This window comes from Poecilia formosa, unplaced genomic scaffold, assembly GCF_000485575.1.
Source record: "Poecilia formosa unplaced genomic scaffold, Poecilia_formosa-5.1.2 Scaffold335, whole genome shotgun sequence".
Taxonomy (NCBI): Eukaryota; Metazoa; Chordata; class Actinopteri; order Cyprinodontiformes; family Poeciliidae; genus Poecilia; species Poecilia formosa.
The window spans coordinates 62,493-85,778 of record NW_006800274.1 but is presented as its reverse complement, the minus strand read 5'-3'; the positions used below and the strand labels follow the sequence as shown (position 1 = coordinate 85,778).

The window sequence follows — 23,286 nt, the reverse complement described above, 5'->3', positions numbered from 1 at the left end:
CCACTGTGCTGCAAGAGCTTTTTAAAAGTCAGATGGTCAGTTGGTGGTGGCGGTGCTAAAAAGTGTGTGGTTTCATCTACCGGGTTTAGGTTAATGAAATGAAGGGCATCCCTTTGGAAGATTCTGCACCGCTACGTTAATCACCTAATATGAATACATGGTATTTATTTTGTAATCAATTCAATAATAAGTGGATTGCTGTTGTGCTGCATATTTTTTGACACAATTAGAAAGGAGCAGTAGATAAAGGGACAATATATATAACGAAGAGCATCAAGTAATAAATAGGATGATACTATTTATTTTATCTTACTTTGAACCAGATGTTAAAAATGCTCCCTCTCCATACCTGTGACAAGATCTGCTGGTGCTGATCCAGTGTGTTTTCTGAAGTCCACATTCAATTTAGCCATCTACCAGGAAACTTTAGAGCACTTCATTCTTCCCTCTGCTGACAAGCTGCATGGATATTTTGTTTTTATTATCCAGTAAGACTTGACACCTGCCCACACTAGCAAAAGTGCCGAAAGCTGGTTCAATGACCATGATGTTCCCTTACCCTTACCGTAACCCCATAGAAGGTCTATGGGCTGTCAAGAAGAAGATGACAGACACCAGGCCAACAAGGCAGATGACCTAAAGCAGTCTGGGCTTTCATTATGCCACAGGCTGATCAAAGAAGAACCGGCAAAAACTTAATGTTCAAAATCTACAAATAAGGTACTGACAAACTTTAAGAGATTTGAAGCTCTGTATCTGCAAAAAAAAAAAAAAAAAAGTACTTCTACAAATTAATAACCTGCGAGCTGAATACTAATACAATGAATAATTTAGCAAAATATTGTAAACAGTTAAAGCTACAAAATGTAACTTTTATTAAAAACAAATATTTTTTACATATTTGTAAAAACTCTTACCATGCCGTAACAGTATGAGAAAGATAATCTGTGAAAACAGCAATATCCTTTACCTCTTTCCTGAGATACTATTGCCGCCTGTAGAAATGCACCACTGTCAACCAAAAACAACCAATCAGAGCCATGAGAATGGTCTCGGCACTGTCAATCATCCTATGTGCTCCCTGCTCAACATGCTAACGAAGGAGAAACAACTTACCGCTACAGGAAAACTGTTAATCCAGCGTCAGCGGGTGGCAACACTAACTAGCCTGAGCAGTCACAACGTGCTGTGCAAGCTGCAGTATAGTGAGGGGTGGGAGGGATGAGTATCTCTACACATAGGATGATTGACAGCACTAAGTACCACTTCCTGGCTCTGATTGGTTGCTTCTAGTTAGCACTGGGAGAAGTGGGAGAAGACAGAGGAGCTCATTTTTTTTCACAGATTGCCTGTCTCATACTCTCATGGTATCGTGACAGTTTCAACAAATTTGTAAAACAATATTTTTTTTTCTATAAAAATTGTTGCAGCTTTAAGAAGGATGTACAGATTAGCAGCCAATTGTACACAAATTTGTAGAGGAATTTACTTTTTTTCTGCATTAATTTAAGTCTCAAGTTCAGAAGCATAGGGAAATAGAAAAAATGAAAAAATAAATAAAACGGAGTAAGTCCACAATTCTAATAGACAAAATAGACAGACAGCTTTGCTCAACTATTGCTGTTGGAAAAAAAGAAAAAGCTATTTTTTAACAAATAACACTAACTTGCTGCTTTTCACTGTGAAAGAGTTGATCTTCATGAATTGAGAACACAATCTTAGGGCACAGAATAAAAATAGCTGGTGTCACTGTACAATTGTACTCCTATATTTGTGCTGTTGCAACACTAGAATCTTAATGTGGTTGCATGCCAACTTTCTTAAAGCTGTTTGCAAGAAGAAAACCAACATATTTGGAATATATGATTTAGCCCTTGTGTTTAGGAATGGGGTCCAACCGACCCCACACACGTAAAACTTGTATCATTTGCCTCAGTCCTCGCACGCACCAGGGTTAAATCCTCTTCAATTTGATTTCTTTTTCCAGTAACCTCATGAAAAAAGTAGAGACTGAAAAGAAAATCACACAAAATAAAGCCACGCTATACTCCAGAATGTTTTTTTATTGTATTTAGTTTTTATTATAATTTTCAGCTTGTATTACTTTAAAGTCAAAACGCAGAGGTGCATAGTCATGAAGGGAGCATGAGCAACATGGTCACAAAGACAAACAGCTGAACGTTCACAGGAAAGTTGACCCAGGAGTACAGAGTTGCAGATTTGCTTTGCTTACATGTGTTAGACTGACTATGAACAAATTTCAAGCTATACACCCAAGTTCTAACATTTTCTACAAGGTGTTTGGTCTCGTGTGAATATATGAAACTCTTGTCTTCGTTAAGTTAGATGGATATGTAAAAGATGTTAAAGAAGTCCAAAATTTAGAGCTGCTGTCTGAAAAGGGGAATTGGTCAGTTTAAGTATGTGCTCGTTTTGTTATACATTGAGCTAGCTTGCCTTGGTCTGTGTGTTTCTCCTTTTGTTATTATTAATATTATTTATTTATTTTTTTTTTTTACAAAAGTTAATATATTTCTTTTCCATTTATAATACTCTTAAAGCAGGAGCAAATTGTTATTATGTTTTAAACCACAATTAGCTCAATGACTTCATCATTTAATCTTTATGGAATAGTGTTGCAACGTACAACTAATGTACTATTTATTTACCTCCCAGGTGTCTTAATGTTTTCGGTCTTTTATATGTCCAGAAACAGACTAAAATGCCAATTACAGCTTATCAAAACAAAGTTGACGTTACTAGATGTGCTCATCCTTAAATAGGTTTATGGAAGAGTCACAAATAAAAGTGACACTACTAAACCGTGTAAAAGATTTTTTTTTTCTTCTTAACTTTCTCAAAGTTTTAAAACATATTAAAATATGTTTTAAAAAATATTTGGCAGTTTTCCTTTTTTAACTCACAAACCATTGCAGCTCTGGACTGGAATGTGGGAGGCAGAGGGAATTAGACGTTTGGCGTGGCAGTGGGACTTTCACCTGCTCATACTGCAGCAGTTTGTTCTGAGCAATACTTGTAACACAATACGGAAGCTGACAATGTTACTGTGGGTTTTTGACTATGTAGTTTCAGAGTTGTGTTGTAGGAATAGTGGTGTAACAACAGCAGACGTGAGACTCTTGGACTGGCAGTACGAGTTTCAGCTGCTCTGGCAGTAAGAGCAATACTAACCCTAAGGAACTATAGTGGTCACTCAGAAGTCATAACACTGAGTCGTTACAGTGACCCCTGGGTGTCTACAAATGTTCATTTCTCACTCTTAGCTGTCAAATGGCAGCAGTTTGCCAATTGTCCATTTGCAGAAACTGATGTCTGTATTTTTCAATGGATTTTCTGTAAACTTAGACATTTTTTTAAACTTATTAAACATGAGTATCCCTTTAATTTATTACAAAAAAATTTAACTGCTCCAACTCGTATTATTACACAAAGCAATATCAATAAATGCAACACTGTGGATATCTGTGTACTGTAGTGGAAGTAGTCAGTGATCTTACCACATAGATAATTAAACATATATTTCAGCTTGCACTATAAATGACCGCATTTTTACATGCTGCAATCCTAATTTTGCAAATTGAGATACACTCGATGCATCTGGCATGTTACACTGGCTTTGCCGTTCAGGGGAGATATGTTATGCATTTTTCTGCCACTAGGTGGCAATCTTTTGATCTTTTTTTTCCCCTCTCTGCTCTGTTACACCGCTGCAGAGGTGGAATTTTGAACAAATACTATCTGGACTGCAGCAGCCAATATGAGGAGGTCGCTGACATACAGAGCTATGTTGTGGTCAGCGCGGATATTTCTCAGAGGAGAAGAGAAAACACCTCAAGGTACCAACATGAATACAAAAACAGGACGAGAAAAAACAAAACAACTTTGCTTTTAGCATGGAGGTTGTTACAAAGTCCATAGACATAAAGGCAGCTCTTTGACAATCAACTAATTTTAAAGCAAGGCGCGTAATTTTGTCTGGCTAAATCTGAGCACCACTCTTAAATATTATCGTGTACATGAAGCAAACAAGCCCAGGCTAACAGGCAGATTTTGGTCATGTTTTCTGGAGTCAATAGTCTTCGTTCGAGAAAACACACAATGAAGGTTGAAGATTACATGGTTTCTGCATATCACAAAAGCTTCAAATTTAGTACTCTGAATTTTGATCCTTAAAAAGTAAAAGAAAAAAAAAAAATCCAGATTATTGTTTACAAGTCTGAAATTAAGTTATTTTCTAAATTTGTACTCACATTACTGCTTTCACATGCTCTTTGTTTTTCCCCTTCTTTTTTTGCAAGAACAAAATTTTGCACAAGCAAGAATCCTTAACTTGCAGAAACCCTAAATAAAATCAAAAAAATAGAACAGTATTTTTTTTTTTTTTTTGTGAAAACAAGTACTGTATCCATAATGCTAATGAGAGGGTAAGACATATCGGGTAAACTAACACTAACAAACACATCGACTCCCCACCCAGTATTGCTTTCGCCTGCAGGAAGACATTGGATGTAGAAATGCACCTTTTTTTTTGTTGAGGGATCTGTAAAGGAAGGGTTTTACAATTGTGCCTGGATGTTAGTATGTGTGTCAGTAGAGCATCCCTACATCCATAACATTCACATTTTAGAGCATATTAAGGACACTGTTACATACAACACCGCACAATTTCTGCACAGTATTTGGTTACATCCAACTAATCACTGCTCTAGGAATATAAATCATTCTCCTTTCCATTTACACCAAGCAAAATAATTCCAACCTATAGACAGTTTGCACTTAAAACTGCCAAATGGAGGATAATCTAAACCATTTTTGTTTAACCCTGTCGCGTCTCATGAGTTTGAAAGCATTTGTGTCGCATGCAGTTGCTGAATGAAATCTGATTGCCTGAACTAATTTAGGAAAGTAAGAGACACATTTATCCAGATGGCATTCAAGTGAACACATCTGTCTCCTCAAGACATTCGCAACAAAACGTCCTCTTAATATACAGCATTGCACATTGCCAAATAGGATCTTGTCAATGGCGTACTACAAGACTGAGTTGGATATTAATAATGCTAACTGCATCAGCAACATGGGCTTCTGATAAGTGAAACAGATAATTGCGATCCGTTTATAATATCAAGAGCAGGAGATCGGCTGCTTTGTGTGGCGTTAAAGTATGTAAGCATATGCAGTTGGATTTTCGTCAGTTCTTTTGAAGTTATTTACTTGGCAGCTGTACATGAAGCACAGTTCAATTAGATCTTAATTCATGCCAATTCCACATTAAAGAAACAATAAGGAGGTTTTTATAACTTTTTGTGGCTTTGAGGCTAATTGCAGATGTTAAATCTGCACGGTGAATTTAATGCTAAGTGTAAATGGAATGCAGTTTCCTTTATCTAGCACAAATCAATCAAGCTATTTGATGCTAATGCCAGAACATTAGATCAAAATGCATTTGTGTGGTATCGATATACACATTGGTACAATGAGATATGCCGAGGACAGACAGAGCTGCCTGGCTGTCCAGACACATCTATAAAGTGCCTTGCAATAGGTTATTGCATAATCTGATGTCTGCCTTATTGCTTCCATTGAAAGCAAGAGCGGCACTCTCATAAAAGAGAGCAAGGAACTGGTACAAATGAAGAATTCAAAATGATCAAATTAAATAATACAATGTGGGAAAAAAAAAATCAGAAACACCATTTATAACTTTGTACAAAATTGCATTTTGCTTTAGTAAAGTGCGTGATTTTTTTTTTTTTTTCTTTGAAAGGCCGGTCTACAATCTCGTGGTATTAAAGTGGCTAGGAGCATGTTAGTCTCTGTGTGGATGGATTTCTGTATGCGTGTGACTTTCACTTACTGAGGTTTTGAATGTGTGTTCAGCGGGTCAAGTCTGCCTGCTGCACAGACGTGACCTCATGCTGTAAATCTAAAATAAATAAGTAAATAAATAAATAGATTCTCTGGTTTCCTAAGTGCTTTTAACACAATGTTTTGCTATGGTTACCTTGAAATGGGGGAAATGGAGATTTCATTGACTGTACAGTTTCATAGGAATTTGTCAATGTTACTTCACGAAGACATGCTCCAACATGCATTTTTGCATTTCTGTGTTCTTTACTTTTCAAACTACTTAGCATCAAAAGTTGCTAAAATTGTACAATTTTACTGGATACTAATTACATAATAATTACAACCTAAAAGGAAACTTCTTGTGATGTTCAGTGACCAAACTTTAAAGTACCTGACCAATGAAACTTACTGACTACTCTGACATGTGGACTATGCTAGACGCTGCATGTTAAGCACGGGCTGTTTATGAATATCAAACTATATCCAGTTTTTTAAGAAGTGACAGTTTCATAATCGCTAAAATTATCCATCACACTGTTCTTATGGTTTGGGGTCCTTAAAATGGCTTTATGGTGCATAAAGCATCACAGCGCTGCCATTCTCCCTTCTGTTGCTGTGCACTGACAGTCAGCTGGCTAAAATAAAGTTTCTACATTTTTCTGTGGCCTACATGAAAGAAAAAATATGGCTAACTGTATAATTTCTGTTTCCAGGAACAAAAGTAGTGACGCCTATCACTCACTTTCCAAGTCCTGGGCAGCGTACTTCGGGGTCGCTACCAAAGCAGAAAGCCAAACTAAGATATAACATAACTAGCTGAATAACTAATGTGGAACTGGTATAAAATATGAAAAATAGTTATTCGATATTTTTGCTTATTTGTGTCTATCAAAATCAAATTGTAAAGAAAATAAACCTTAATAACCAATATGTTGTATCATCTTTTAGAAGAGGATACACTGCACTTGTTGATTTCTGTTATTAATAAAGGTGATTAGACCGTGTTTCAAATTTTTGTGTAAATACTGTAAACATTGAATGACTAAAATTTCACACCCAGTAAACTAGCTTAGACCAAAGAGAGTACAGCCATTCTACTAAAAGACTTTTGTCAAACAAATGCCAAGTTTTGATGTAGCCTACAGTGGAGCCACCTCTGCTGTTTTAAATAATATACAGAAAGTGCATCATGTACTTTGGTTATTGCGTTCGTACTATATTTATACATTACATGTCACTCTACCAAAATTATTTATAAAAATAAAACAATTTTCAAGCTGGATAATAAAAAAACTAAAGCAAAACTTGCAAAACTGAAAAGTGTAATTGCTTTCTTCTCCAACTCACTCGCCTGTGCTTATGCTTATTTACATTTACTCCAATCAGTGAAACTGTACAAAAATAATTTAGTATTTAAGGTGACAGTTGCAGCCCAAATTTCCTCTATTCTGTTATTATTATGTTTTATTATGTACTCTCCAGGCATATAGTAACATTTTATAGCACAATCAAGTAAACGTGTTACCTTCAGTTGTTATAAAAATGTTGTATATATCAAACATGTCTTATAAGAAATTTGACTTTACAATCTGACACCTCAAAATTGGCTTCTGTCTCTTTAAGAAGCTTCTGCTGGGGCTCCCCTATCTGGTGCACACGAGGTACCACAAACTCTCATGGACACCAGATACTATCTTCCCTGTGTTAATGTGTTAACTCCAAATATAATGTTATTTTTTCTTAGTAAACCACCCACAGGCCTTGTGGTATGATGATAAATTCCTTTCAGAACATAAAAAAATTTATATAGCTTCTCTAGGAAACGGGAACAGTATCTATGTTTTAACTGTATGACTCGATAGTTTTTAGATTGTTTTTCAGTGACTTTCTTTTTGCTGGAATTTCAATAATAATTTGTGCTGTGCAATGTATTTTAAAGATGTTTTGCTTAGGTTTTCTTTGAGGGTTAAAGCTGGAATCCAGACTAGTTTCATGTAGATCAACTAACCAAAATAACAACATCTTACACTCCTCCAATAGGCTGATGTTTTACAGAAATGGGGTGGAGGTGGGTCGCAATTTAAATAACCCTAAATTGGTGTAAAGTGTTTATTTCAGCAATTAAGCCGGCTTTGGAAATGCTAAATGAGACACAAACTATTGTTGGTGTGTAATGGTGCAGCATACGCTCATGTGAGAATGTACAAAATGCGCACATGCTAAAATTGCATTGAGTATTAGAAGCAGCAGGATTAAAGTCGTTCGTCTCTATAGGGAGCATGGTACTCTCAGGATTGTCTTGGAGGGTTTGGGGAGTTTTAGGATGTTGATGAGTTTTATCCTCCCATCAGCAGAGGGAGCAAAAGCAGAACAGGCACCAGTGTTTATCCGAACCAAAACCTTCAAACCTGTGCTCAACTGGATCATTCTGTCCCACAAGAAAAGCTGTCCACAGTGATTAGCCAGATGTACTGTACTGTCAATCTTCCACTGGCATTAGTGAAGCAAATCAATGTGGATCTCGCCCGCCCCTGGTTGTAAACCTGAAAAACCGAGGAGAAATGTGCAGTTGCCTCATTACTCACTGGCACAGTAAGTTATGGTTTCAAACTCTCAGTCAGTAGCAAAATATCAAGTTGTTAATGCTAACAACACCTATGGCAGTAATGTACATGTATCGTTTCATTTATTATGTTTGCTGATGATTGAGAAATGTTTACTTTTATTTATGACTTGTAGATTAAACACCAGCAGTGTTTAATCTGTTGGTTAGTTTTGTCTGGATTCAAGTATGAATTTAAATTAAATGGTGTAAATTCAAACTGAACAGTTTAATCCATGTCTGTGGCTATAATGTGGTAATATAAATGACGATAATTGAATGGGCAGTTCTACAATTACAGACAGACGTAACTAAAACCTCTGAAGCTTTGGGTTCAGTAACATACAGATGAGAGTCGTAGAACAGGCAGCACACTGTGCGCCTGCTGGGCTTTCACAATAGATACAGAGTGATCCAGCTTCTTGCACAGTCTACACTTCCCAGATCTCAAGCATAATTTAAAATAGATATTCAGAAGTTGCATTATTTAGATTCTAGTAGGATAAAACAGTCCGTTGATAAGAGCTTTTTTTCTTTCAGCATGTATAATCCTCTAACATATTTACAAACATACAATCATTACATTACACTTAAGCCTTTGGTGTAGCTTTGTTGTCAGCTTTGGCTCCTGAAAGTCCATTTTCTGTATTGTCGTTCCCTGAGGAGCTCACCAGGCACTCTTTACTACAGAAGAGAGAAAGAAGCAAAGGTTAAAAGACTAGCATGAGATTAAGGCTCTATTCTTTGAAAACAACGACTAGGAAGGTAGAGATAGAATAAATTAACGATGGGCTAATGGGTTGCAGGTGTGAAGGGAGAGAGAGAAGAGGAAGTGACACAGGGGAGTGAGGGAAGGCACACTGGGGACTATGAATTTAATCTAAGAATAAAGAATGACTAAACATAAGAAACATAAAAGTAAACAAAGAAAGGACTACACAAGAAAGACACCTAATAAAACCAGAATCACCTGGACAGGACCGAACCCAATTAAAACAGAAACACGGCTGATCTAATCAAAGCAACACAGAATTACAAAACCCAAACCAACTCAAACGACCCAAGATCCTGACATAAAGCTTGCTTAGCACTCCGAAACACTTGGAACTGGGACAACATGGGTTCACCTACCAGCAGACAACGACAAAAGACACTCCGCTGAAGCCACAATGGATAGTTAAAAACTATTGTAGGTGTTAGAGCGGCCCATTTGGGGCGATGCATGGTGTAGCGAAGGAGCAGCCAATCCATGTGTATGGAAACTATTAGGCAGCTGCCTGAGGGAAGAAGACCCAGAACATGATGGAGGAACTATATTTCTCAGCTGGTCGGGGAACGCCTCGGGATTCCCAGGCTGATGCTTAGGATGAGAGGCAGCAGCCGTTCTCTGATTAGGCTGCTGCCGCCGTGATCTGGCCCCAGATCAGCAGAGGACAACCGATGGATGGTTGGAGTTATTTCACTGTGTTTGAGGTATTTCTAAAAAGAAATCTACATGTGCAAAGCCGGCAGAGACATACCTCAAAAGACTTGCAACTATAATTAAACAGTGGAACTACAAAGGATTGGCTCAGGTGCTGACTATATGCACAATACCTTTGAAAACTTTATATCTTTCTTCTTCCTTCTTCTACTTAGGTGCTACTTTATGTTGACAAGACATAAAACCACAAGAAAATAAACTGAAAACTCAAGTATGACGTAGTAATCTGATAACATGCAAAAAAGTGTAGTTTTGCAAAGTACTGTACTCTAGTTGGTATCATACTCACGTCTTCTCATTACCCTTGTGTAGAACATGAAGGACCACTGCCTTTATCACCATGATGAGGATAACTAAACCAATGACTCCACCCAGAACTGAGACAATTATGACTGTCAATGTGTTGTCGACCTCCTTCACTGTAAAGAGCAAGAGAAAGAATGGCATTAACTTTATTTACGTGCTCCAGGTGTACGCACGGCACTACATGAGTCACCTACTTTGGTCGACCACGATAAGCGTGAAGATAGCACTGTGGTTGCGGTTCTTCTCCTTTGGGTTTCTGGCAAAACAGGTGTATTCCCCTTCATCCTCAAAAGTTATGTTCCACAACAAGATGGAGATGTTGTTTGTCTTTGAGGAGCCAACAAACTCAACACGTTCGTGGAAAACATGGACCTTTGGCTCCACTTTCTCCGTGGGAATCTCTGCTTCACACAGCTGTACACACAAACATCTACTTAGACAGAAAGCATAGGTTATCCACTTTATTTCCAAGTACTCTAAAAAAATAATGTTTTCTTGGCATTGTTTCTTGCATATTACAACTTAAAACTGAAACATTAATTCTGGTTAATAAAAGAAGTACTTAGAAGTAGAAAAAGGTATTTTAAAATGCCTGGTTTTGTGATGTAACATAAAGGGCATGGTAAACCGTTTCAAAATATTCCCCTTGCATAAAATGACAATTATCGTGTGCAAATCAATGACAAACAAATACATTTGTTGGAAGAGAAAAGATAAAAACTACTTGTTAGATCTCAGTGTTGCTTTTGACACAGTCGATCACAATGTTCTTTTAGAAAGACTTGAACATGTTGCAGGCTGGGGCTTGACTCTCACACCGCAAAACGGACAAAAGTGGAACCATAACTTTAAAAAACAATAATTTTATTTTCTGTATAAAAACACTATGTTTTCTCAAATATCAAAACTACTATGTGTGTGTGTCCCTGTGATGACAAAATAAGTAATCATGTCTTTGTCTGTTGTTGAGGGGGTTACTGTTTTTTTTTTGTAATTTATTTTCCGTTTGCATTGTGCCACGTTCAGCAAATTAACATTTTTGTACAATGACATCCTTCTGATTTGTTGTAATCTGTCTGCAAATTCTGTCTTCAGCAAATGACACAACATGTAAAAATACAAGTACAACATAGGCTGAACTTTACACTTCTGCTTTAAGGAGGTTTGGACTTGAGCAATGAGATTGAGCAAATAGATTGCTCTTCAGATGATTTGTACAGAATAAATGTCCCATTACATGCAAAAAAAAGGGGGGTTTGAAATGATTTACTACTTATTGCCTGTCATTTTAGAAAGGTGCCTTCAAGACAGACACTGCAATAAACAGAGCTCAAAGTTAAAAAAAAAAGGACAATAACTCATGTGGCACAAATCAATTCCCCAAGTAAAATAATTTTATTTTGACATGTCGGGTTGTGGTGATTGTTACATAACTGAGATCTAGAACATGAGGTTAAAATTGAAAGGATTATTGATGGTAGTAAATATATCCGTATTTTTGAAGGCAAAGAAAAAAAACAAAACAGAGTACTATGTTTTAAAGGCCTGGTCTAGTCAAAGCCAAGTTCAGTTCTAAATTTAGTTGTAAGGCAGAAACAACATAGAGAAGTGGTAAAAGGCAGTAAAAAATCCAATCAACTTTCACATAGTTGCAGTTCTGTCTCAGTTTAAAAGCAGTTTTTACTTTGAGTGGTTGTACGTACACATAATCTTTTGTCATACCTTTAAAAAAGTCCCATTGTCATTGTATTTCCAGTTGAAGTAGAGGTTTTTGATGCCAATGCAAGATGAGTAAGTGCAGGGCAACAGAACTGTGGAGCCATTCATTGCTTCTATTGAGGAAACTTTACCCGTGGAAACCTCCAATCCACCAACTCTCCAAGCACCTGAACGACAAACAGAAACACAACATTCAGAGAAAAATACCTAAAGATAGAGTTTGATTAATATTAAACTTAACCATAAAAAAAAGGAAGTATGACTCGCTATTGGAGCATAAAAACACCACATTGTGTACTACATTTTAAAATGTTTTAGACAGATTCACATTTTTTCACAACTTACACTGCTTCATCTAAAACTAATACTAAACAGGATCTGGCAACCAACCCACCAGAAACTTTTTATTCCTAGAAGTCCTCAAAGTACGGTAATATTACATGATTAGTTTTAAATAATAATAATAATAATAATAATAATAATAATAATAAAACATGTCATAATATTTCACACTTCTGAAAAACGTACATCCCAAAAGTGCTTTGCACAGTGACAAACTAAACAAGAATTAAATTAACAGTCATAAAATAAAGACAAAAAGACATGAGATAATAATGCGATTAAATTCAAAGAGAAAATCAAAATACACCCTTAGAAGTGAAAACCACACACAAGAAGATACGTTTGCAGCTTACTGTGAAGATGTGTTGTTTGTTTAACACCCTTAATGTGAGCTTGTTCAACGGCTGCAATGAAATCACAAAATCCAAACATCCTCTCCCATAACGGTGGAAACTTCAAAGAGCTTGCCTACGGAGAGCAGAGAACGTGGAATCCACTTATGCTGCTGTCGACGTGGATTGCTGCAGGGAATACTGACCACCTTTTTTCACACTGCTACTTTCACCTGCTATCCTCCATTATGCATTGTCTGCAGTGGTTGACCCTTAAACCTGATGTTCTCTCTCTCTGGTTTTGGTTTCTTCTTTTCAGAGAACTCACACCTGGCCTGCTGTAAGTTCTGCTGTGACACCTTCCTGGAAGGAGCAGCGGCCGGGCTATTGCTGGAAATAACCTCATGTGCAGAAAAAGCCTTGTTGAAATGCTTTGCTAGGTGTTGGCTGGCATTTTAAGAGAGGTTTCTACACTAAAGACAGCCACTGCATTAAATGGAGGCCAAAAATGAAAAGAAAAAAAAAAAAAGAAAAGGAAAATGTCTCATGTGGTACAAACCTTTTCCCCTGTGAACAAATTTTAATATGACATGTATGGGTTGTAGCATCTTCCCTAAGTCTACAAAATCCCTCAACACAGTAGGTACACCATTTCCTTATTCATCTGTGCAAATTTATCAGTCTCGCCTTACCAGTTCCAGAAGCCCAACACCCTCAAAACTGTTACACTACTGTATCTACTTCTTGCAAATTTCTTCTGTAATTTGTGTCCCTTCCATGATTCTGTATCTATGCATTTTTTTTCAGCACTAGAAGCCTTTATTGACAGTCGAGAGAGAAGAGAGGAAGACACACAGCAAAGGTCTCTGGGACATTTACGCAGGACGGCTGCCTTGAGGACTGTAGCTTCTGTATACTGGGCACAGCCGCTGGCAGGGAGCCACAGGATTTATTACTTGTACGTAATGTGGATTGTATTCATTAGATAAGTATCGATTGGATAGATGGCAACACAACTTGTTTATAAGAAACACCTGTAGAAAGTGCACAAAACTTGAATCGGTAGAGTTCCTGCTGGGATAGCTGTGAATAGAAGGAATTAAAAACAGGTTCTTGTTAGGGCAGCTCTGACTCTGACAAAGGGAATCAAACATATTTTCTAGTACAAGTGGTGAATGTCTAGAATGAAAATCTCCATGGGGTAAGAATGATCTGAGGATAGTGGGACCCTGGTGAATTCCAGTGATGAATCTAGTTGGGAAGGTGGGGGAAAAAACTGAGTCCAAGATTAACACTGATTAATTCCTCATGTTTTTGTTTAATTTAAATTAAATTGTCTTACTTGTTTTTGTATTATTGGCTACTTTGTGTTGTTTAGTGAGATTTTATTTTGTTCACCTGAATATTAGATTGTACCCCGCCTCTCCCCTGTTAACAGCTGGAGATAGGCACCGGCACCTCTCCCAACCCCACTAGGGACAAGGGTGTAAGAAAATAGATGGATGAATGTTCAACAATAACATTTACCTGGGTTTTTTTAAATGTACAACCCCTTTGTTAAGCAGTGAATGAACTGATCACTTCATTCAAAAATTCCTTGACACAGAAATTTTGAATGACCTCAATACAGCATGACTTCTCAGCACAATGGCAGTGGTCAAGGTGTGTCTGTAATGCTAACTTGCAGAAGGAGTGACATAAAAATGTGTAATCAGAATCCCCCAAATAGGAATTAACTACAAACAAATTTATGCTGATGTCCTATGGTACAGTGGTGTTTAGCTTTTCTTTTTCTATTTATTTTTTTTTCCTCCAATTTCCAAAAGCGCTGGGAGAACTCAGTTGGCATTCAAGTCTTGCTAGATATGTTATGTTGGTTTTGTATGACAGACTGTTTCTCTGATGTCTCTCCTACTCTCATGGATCTATTTATAAATGCTGTCCTCGACACTGAACTGTCCAGGATCACATTGCACTTGGACATGTTTAGAGAACATGTCGTCTGGATGTCTTTTCATCCTGTGCATACACTTGCATAGCATGTTTTAAATGATCATATTGGTATTGATCTTTGGGATTCCTCTTCTATACATGAATGGAATCTGTGTAACTTATGAATGTTACTACTAAAAACTATTTTGTCAATATATAATTACTTTACCTTCAGTATAGTGTGTGTTGCCTATTGTTTGTTTGAAACCACACTGAGAGTTTTATTATTACAAAATACCCGTTTACATTGTGCAAAATATGACTTTGTGGCATGTAGCCTAAGAAACAATACCTGTGAATATCGCAAAATAAGGATTTTAAAATTAATATTTACGAACAAAAAGGTGGAAATTATACTGAGAAGGTAAAGCCAGTAATTTCAGATTATTAAAAAAACCTTTAGCTAGCACTTGATCTCACTTTTAAAACATGCGCTGAAAGCAATTCTCTATTCGGAGTAATTGTTTGGGACTTGGGAGCAGATTTGAAGTCAAAATGCTTCATAAAAACAATGTTTATTTTTTTTAGGCAAAACCTATCAGAAACCAAGCAAAAGTCTCATTTTTAAGTCTTACATAAGTTCTTCCTTATCATCAAGTGGAAGCATTATCGTTTACATATGTGAAAAGCGTGCCACCTCTTCAGAAATAGATTTCATGCCCCTGTTGCTTGAGAGCTCTCCACTATCATTTATCTCCTTGTTCCCTTTCTCTTTGCCGCACTCTCCTAAGTCTGTGCTGATATCACCTTTAGACTTGCATCATTAGTACAGTACGTCTGATCGTACTTGCATGTGTGTGAACAGGCAGTACATATATTCACAGTTGTGCACATTTGTAATACCCTGGTATGTTTGATATTTTTAGCCCCGCTATCAAGTATCTACTTGTCCCAGTTGGGAAACATCAATATGTGAATCACTGGTGGGAGGAAATGCAGCTGACTGTGTGTATGTGCATGTGTCCTTCACTTAATATCAAGGTGAGGGTTTTTTTTTTTTTTTTTTTTCCTCAAGTAGGCCAAAGACTTAAGGGTTAATGTATTTCTGAGTGAACCCATAGAGAACTGGCTGAGGACACTATTACCTCTATGAGAGGGAGAGAAAAGGCAGAAGTGGTAGGAATGTTGGAAAGACAAGAAAAAATTTAAACAAACAGAGAATAAAAGGCCATGGAGGTGGTAGAGTGTGAGGGAAGACTGAATTGTTATGGGTGGTGGAAGTTCACCAAAGTGAATGACTGACAGGGCGAAATCATTACACCAGCAGCTAAGTAACTCGCTTAATTGGAGCTACTGGTGTTGGGCAGGGTAAGTTCACATTTACTCATCGCATCAACACACTACGAGAGGGTAATGTTATATCTGCACAAACGATCACCGCCATGTGCAGTAGATCACATTTACTGTGCATGTCGAGCTGCTCATAGATGGAGTAGCTGCTCATTCCGGTAATGTAACCTATTTTCCTCCAAAAACATTTGGAATATTTTATTTACAATCTATTTTTGTAAAAAAGTAAAAAAAAACTTAGGTTTATAGAGACAAATACTTGAACTTCATCAACTGAATAGTTTTTTTCTTAAATGTGCAAAGTGTTGATAAAATCTTGTCACAGTTTGACAAAATATTACTGAACAACAATAACACAGTCTAATTAAGACAATCTAAGACTCACTGACATTTCCTATCCCATTTCAGAAAATGAGATTTGCTTAGTTAGGAAAAATGGTAACACTTTATTTGAAGGGAGTTGAATAAGACTGTCATGACACTTTCATAAACATGACATAACACCTGTCATGAACCAAGAAATCATTACTGACATAAATTTGTTATAAAAGTATTACTGATTGCACTTTAAAAATTAGGTAACTTTATGTTATTAAAGGTAAAGTTTAAACAGTAATGATTTCTTGGTTAATGTCAAGTTGTCATAACAAAGACGTTTTGAATAATGTCAACTTTGTATTAAAAGTGTCATAATTTACCAAATGACGCTTTATGACAACAGTCATAAATATTCATGAAGGCTTATTCATGTTCATGACAGGTGTTATGTCATGTTTATGACAGTGTCATGTCAGTCTTATTCAACCCCCTTCATATAAAGTGTTACCGGAAAAACTAAAAAATATTTGATTATTGCAGTAACTCCTCTGTTATTTGCATTACACAGTAAAAAGTAATAAATAAATAGGTAAAGCAATAAAAAATATAGGACAAGTGTGAACATGTCTGAGAAAAAGGGTCCAAGCGATAGGGAAAGGAAGTTTGATTGACTGAAAGGAGCTCAAGGTAGAACCACAGCTCCTTCCCATTGAAAATAATCAGTTGAAGTGTTTAAGGCTTGTGATCAGGACGCCTTCCTTGTGAGGTTATCCCAGGAAGAGGATGCTGTGGGACAGACACCAGACGAGATATGTATTCCTTCTCACCTGGGAACGTCTTGGGATAACAGAGTAAGTCAGACTGTGTTGCTGGGGACCTGACCTGATCTCAGATAAGTGGAAAATATGAGTGGATGGTTGGATGGTGAAAGTATCTTTTAACCAAACTATGCACACACTTCCATATATTTCACACACATTTCTGAGTACAATTCAGAAAATGACATCGAATTGGAGGTTGACAGATTAGGTATAAAACGTCCTTCTGCTTGGGTCTGACACCTGGTTGCTACAGAACATTCCACAGTAGTCAGTCCCGTTTCACACCCAACTTTCTCAGATGTGACCAAAGCCAGAAAGGTACAAGTCCAAATAGCAACACTGAAACTTCGTTTAAAAAAAAGAGAGAGAGAGAGAGAGAACCCTTACGTGAATAAATTATGTTCATACTGCAATAAACAGAACATGCTGTGGGACAGCAGAGCATAGGGATGTAATGTTAATGAAACATTTTCAAAAACTGAGAAGGCTTGATGTCTCTGTGAAGTGAGAGGGATTTTTTTGTTAAACCCAAGAACAGCAAAATTAAGAAAACTTCATAAACAAATGAACAGCTACTCTGAGATGGTTTAACTTCTTATTTTCACAGCTGTGCCAGTCCAGCTTTAAGGGCTGTTTCCACCTCATGAGGTCATCATCAGACATTTCATGATCTAGAAGTCCTGCCTCAAATCTCAAATTTAGGGATGAGGGGCCGCTGGTGGACATGTAAAACAAAATCAGGGTGGGGATGAGCAGAAACTCAGATCATCACTGCACCACTACGTCACTACCAGTGATATGATTGCACTTAGTCATCCACTCGGTGCGTATTGAAAGTTAGCTTCCCTTTTCTTATGTTCACCAGGTAGCACTTGTGACATGCAAAGACAAACATTTAGCCAGTCGATAATACAGTTCAGCAACTAAATTCCAAAATGTATAAGTTCAGATAAGACTCAAAGTTTTTATGTTCCTTCATCTCGCTGTCCTGATCATCTCTGACAGCATCATAGAACAGAATAATGAAGAATTATACATTGCAACAAAAGTGAACCTCCCACCCACTTTCATCAAGGCCAAAGCAAACTGAATAAATGTGATGGGGGTTAAGGACAGACTGCCAAGTTTGATTTAATCAATTAAGGGAAGTCATACTGGTTGAGTAACTTGGTCTGAACCCACTAATACAGAGAACGAGAAACAATGTTCTAGCAAAAAGGTGTAGAAAAGAAGAACACCATGTCACTTAAATGTTTAGAGGGGAGTAGGGTCCAACTCACCAAGCAGTAGCACAAGTATAAGACCAGCGTGGAGCAGATCCCCTGATCGCAGCCGACCAGAGACACTCAAACCGGTGCTGTCCACTGACGCCATGACACCGACACCACCTGCCTGCCTGCCTGCCTGCATGTCTGTGGTCCCGTCTGTTCCTCTGTAAGCCCACAGTGTATGTCCTTGACAAGCTGCCTTCTTGTCAACCAGTAACAGGTTTTGTTTTGGACTTATGTGCCTCTAGAACAAGGTGGGACACTGAGCTGTGCAGCTAAGAGAAGGAGTCTGGACTCCAGTTTGCAGTCCCTCCTTCTTCCCTCCTCCCCTGCACCCTGTCCCAGGAATGAGCAGAGATGGGAAGCACTGAAGAGAAGAGCTCTCCTCTGTCCAGTTGTTCTCCAGCAGCCCGGTAAAAGAAAAAGACAGGCGGGACAATGCAGCAGTAGAACGAGGAGACTCTGTCTGTTCCCCTCCCTCCTTCTCTGTCCTCTGCCGCTGTTCGGGAAGGCTAGAAATCCAAGAAATCACACTGTGAGGGAACAGGCAGAGATGAGACGTGAGGCAGAGCAGCGGCAGCGGCGCCTTAACAGTGCAGTATCAAGCAGCCCCCTCTGCTCCAGCAGCAACAGCTAGAGAAGCAGCCTGGCCAGCAAACCTCACTGGGGAAAACATAAGCTGCAGGACGGGTGGAGGAGAGCACGCATGAGGCACAGAGGGATGCTGGAGCAGAGCCAGCAGCGAGGGTAGGAAAGCAGAAAGTGCACTGAAAGCCGGCAGAGAGAGAAATGAGCAAGAGAGAGAGAGAGAGAGAGGGAAAGAGAGAGATAGCTACTGCAGAGATGGAGGTGAGGAGAAAACAAGAGAGAGAGAGAGGGAGAGAGAGAGAAGGAGGGGGACACAGTAATCGGTGTGAGTGACGGGGTGACGTCTGCTGCCACATGGAGGCACACATGTACGCATCCTGCAGAGTAAGGCTGAATCAGGTCTCACCGTGGGACGTGACCTGGGTGCTTTTCCCTTACAACACGCCAGTATTTTAGCTGGACCCTGAACTCATGGCTACACCTGCATGCTTCTCCCATTTCACACTTCTACTGTACTCCTGTGTTGGCAGGGCAATTCATTGGCAAGCTCTGACTTTGTCCCCTGGCATTTTCTCAAACAATAAATCAAGTTTTATCTCCAGTTTCTCTTTTCTCTCTTCAGCTGTATGATATACTTTCATAATTGGTAGACACCAGCACGACACTGACAATGTCAGCATGCAGTTTTCATTTGATCTTCTCTAATGTTTTACCTTTGTCACAAATTGGCCTAAGAAGTCCCTGTTCAAGATGACACCAGAAAGAATTTCATTTCATTTTACAAATATAAATCTACATAGTGTAATCAGTTTATCACTCTGTCACTATGGATCTACAATCACCATTATCACCGAAAGCTATTCTTAAAATGTATCTGAATAACATGGCAAAAGTGAAAGAGACTTTCTAATCACATCTTTGTTAAAGAGATTTTCTTTTTTTTTTCATCACTGACAATCGATGTGAAACATTTGCTGTGAAAAAGAAAATGTAAGCGTATGTGTTCAGATTTACACTGCCTTACTTTCGCCTCAGATCTTCAGAATTGGCCACAAGAAAGATCTAATGTCCTTAACCTTCCAGAATCACTCATGTAAGTCGGCCGATGAAGCTAAACCTTGTCATTTACTATCTGTCCACGGCACGAGCAACTTAGTGAATTCAAAGCAAGTTTGAATCAAAAGTAAAAATTTAACTGGACGTTGGCAAGACGGTTTACTCACCAGATGAAGGAAAACCTGAAGCAAATACAGGAACGTACATGAACTGTCAAAGCAGACGCAAAGCCTTTTTTTCCTCATTGCTTAACACTGAATCAGGCTAAACTTTTCCTGCTTTAGGTAAGTTGGGAATACTGAACTTATTTCTGTTTTCTAGATGTTGGAATAATCAGAATTTTTTTTTTAAATATCCTTTTCTTCAAATTTGGAAAGTCTTACTATTTGGCAAGCTGTATGTTTGGGGTATCCTTTCACAAGATTCTCATAGTTGGCTTGGATTGCAATCTATTTCTTTTGACAGAATTGGGTAACTCATTTGACAGTGTGTTTATAGTCGGTGTATTTGGCCGACCGTTTCTGCCCTACCATTAACTTCCGGGCTGATGTCTTCAGATTCGGCTTCAGTATTTCAATATATTGTTCTTTCCTTGTAATACCATCTATTTCCTCCAGTACCAGCCCAATCAGTGAACAGAAGGAAACATCGTGAATGATGTCATTGATTCTCTCCTCTCTCTGCTCGTAGTTTTAGAAATGGCACCAGAGGAAGTGAATGAAGCTGTTGAGTCGATATTGGCCACACTTCCGAATATTGAATTTACATTCGCAGCTGCCTCGTTTGGCTCGGTATTTCTGTCTTCGCAGTGGAGGGCAGTTGTTTACGACGCAGGCACTTTCTGGTAGGATCGTAGCATCGAACTGGCACGTTACAAACATCACAGCCAAACATTAGAGTTTGGGTAAAATTTNCTTACGTGAATAAATTATGTTCATACTGCAATAAACAGAACATGCTGTGGGACAGCAGAGCATAGGGATGTAATGTTAATGAAACATTTTCAAAAACTGAGAAGGCTTGATGTCTCTGTGAAGTGAGAGGGATTTTTTTGTTAAACCCAAGAACAGCAAAATTAAGAAAACTTCATAAACAAATGAACAGCTACTCTGAGATGGTTTAACTTCTTATTTTCACAGCTGTGCCAGTCCAGCTTTAAGGGCTGTTTCCACCTCATGAGGTCATCATCAGACATTTCATGATCTAGAAGTCCTGCCTCAAATCTCAAATTTAGGGATGAGGGGCCGCTGGTGGACATGTAAAACAAAATCAGGGTGGGGATGAGCAGAAACTCAGATCATCACTGCACCACTACGTCACTACCAGTGATATGATTGCACTTAGTCATCCACTCGGTGCGTATTGAAAGTTAGCTTCCCTTTTCTTATGTTCACCAGGTAGCACTTGTGACATGCAAAGACAAACATTTAGCCAGTCGATAATACAGTTCAGCAACTAAATTCCAAAATGTATAAGTTCAGATAAGACTCAAAGTTTTTATGTTCCTTCATCTCGCTGTCCTGATCATCTCTGACAGCATCATAGAACAGAATAATGAAGAATTATACATTGCAACAAAAGTGAACCTCCCACCCACTTTCATCAAGGCCAAAGCAAACTGAATAAATGTGATGGGGGTTAAGGACAGACTGCCAAGTTTGATTTAATCAATTAAGGGAAGTCATACTGGTTGAGTAACTTGGTCTGAACCCACTAATACAGAGAACGAGAAACAATGTTCTAGCAAAAAGGTGTAGAAAAGAAGAACACCATGTCACTTAAATGTTTAGAGGGGAGTAGGGTCCAACTCACCAAGCAGTAGCACAAGTATAAGACCAGCGTGGAGCAGATCCCCTGATCGCAGCCGACCAGAGACACTCAAACCGGTGCTGTCCACTGACGCCATGACACCGACACCACCTGCCTGCCTGCCTGCCTGCATGTCTGTGGTCCCGTCTGTTCCTCTGTAAGCCCACAGTGTATGTCCTTGACAAGCTGCCTTCTTGTCAACCAGTAACAGGTTTTGTTTTGGACTTATGTGCCTCTAGAACAAGGTGGGACACTGAGCTGTGCAGCTAAGAGAAGGAGTCTGGACTCCAGTTTGCAGTCCCTCCTTCTTCCCTCCTCCCCTGCACCCTGTCCCAGGAATGAGCAGAGATGGGAAGCACTGAAGAGAAGAGCTCTCCTCTGTCCAGTTGTTCTCCAGCAGCCCGGTAAAAGAAAAAGACAGGCGGGACAATGCAGCAGTAGAACGAGGAGACTCTGTCTGTTCCCCTCCCTCCTTCTCTGTCCTCTGCCGCTGTTCGGGAAGGCTGAAAATCCAAGAAATCACACTGTGAGGGAACAGGCAGAGATGAGACGTGAGGCAGAGCAGCGGCAGCGGCGCCTTAACAGTGCAGTATCAAGCAGCCCCCTCTGCTCCAGCAGCAACAGCTAGAGAAGCAGCCTGGCCAGCAAACCTCACTGGGGAAAACATAAGCTGCAGGACGGGTGGAGGAGAGCACGCATGAGGCACAGAGGGATGCTGGAGCAGAGCCAGCAGCGAGGGTAGGAAAGCAGAAAGTGCACTGAAAGCCGGCAGAGAGAGAAATGAGCAAGAGAGAGAGAGAGAGAGAGGGAAAGAGAGAGATAGCTACTGCAGAGATGGAGGTGAGGAGAAAACAAGAGAGAGAGAGAGGGAGAGAGAGAGAAGGAGGGGGACACAGTAATCGGTGTGAGTGACGGGGTGACGTCTGCTGCCACATGGAGGCACACATGTACGCATCCTGCAGAGTAAGGCTGAATCAGGTCTCACCGTGGGACGTGACCTGGGTGCTTTTCCCTTACAACACGCCAGTATTTTAGCTGGACCCTGAACTCATGGCTACACCTGCATGCTTCTCCCATTTCACACTTCTACTGTACTCCTGTGTTGGCAGGGCAATTCATTGGCAAGCTCTGACTTTGTCCCCTGGCATTTTCTCAAACAATAAATCAAGTTTTATCTCCAGTTTCTCTTTTCTCTCTTCAGCTGTATGATATACTTTCATAATTGGTAGACACCAGCACGACACTGACAATGTCAGCATGCAGTTTTCATTTGATCTTCATCTAATGTTTTACCTTTGTCACAAATTGGCCTAAGAAGTCCCTGTTCAAGATGACACCAGAAAGAATTTCATTTCATTTTACAAATATAAATCTACATAGTGTAATCAGTTTATCACTCTGTCACTATGGATCTACAATCACCATTATCACCGAAAGCTATTCTTAAAATGTATCTGAATAACATGGCAAAAGTGAAAGAGACTTTCTA

At 38.9% G+C, this 23,286-nt stretch overlaps 1 protein-coding gene across 3 annotated transcripts; it reads right to left on the bottom strand.

The window, feature by feature from the left end:
• Positions 1–3,426: 3,426 nt before the first annotated feature.
• scn4ba (sodium channel, voltage-gated, type IV, beta a) lies at positions 3,427–22,632 on the bottom strand. Of its 3 annotated transcripts, XR_001658849.1 has the most exons (6): positions 18,357–19,185; positions 11,985–12,148; positions 10,457–10,676; positions 10,246–10,375; positions 7,757–9,157; positions 3,427–7,681 (listed from the first exon to the last, which is right to left on the bottom strand). XR_001658849.1 is itself a non-coding variant. In XM_007573587.2 (5 exons), the coding sequence occupies exons 1-5, from the start codon at positions 21,928–21,930 to the stop codon at positions 9,064–9,066; spliced, it is 738 nt and encodes a 245-aa protein (XP_007573649.1). In that variant the 5' UTR covers positions 21,931–22,632; the 3' UTR covers positions 3,427–9,063. The 3 variants fall into 3 exon arrangements, 2 of the variants coding, with proteins under 2 accessions (XP_007573649.1, XP_007573648.1); XM_007573587.2 differs by lacking the exon at positions 18,357–19,185 and adding an exon at positions 21,801–22,632 and having other exon boundaries at positions 3,427–9,157; XM_007573586.2 differs by having other exon boundaries at positions 3,427–9,157.
• Between the last annotated feature and the right edge of the window lie 654 nt (positions 22,633–23,286).

Coding starts and splice junctions, on each gene's coding strand:
- scn4ba (XM_007573587.2), bottom strand. CDS start 21,930: ATGCAGGCAGGCAGGCAGGCAGGTGGTGTCGGTGTCATGGCGTCAGTG. Junction 10,677..11,984: donor ACAATGGGACTTTTTTAAAG/GTATGACAAAAG, acceptor TTGTGTGTACAG/CTGTGTGAAGCAGAGATTCC. Junction 9,158..10,245: donor CACAAGGGTAATGAGAAGAC/GTGAGTATGATA, acceptor TCTCTTCTGTAG/TAAAGAGTGCCTGGTGAGCT.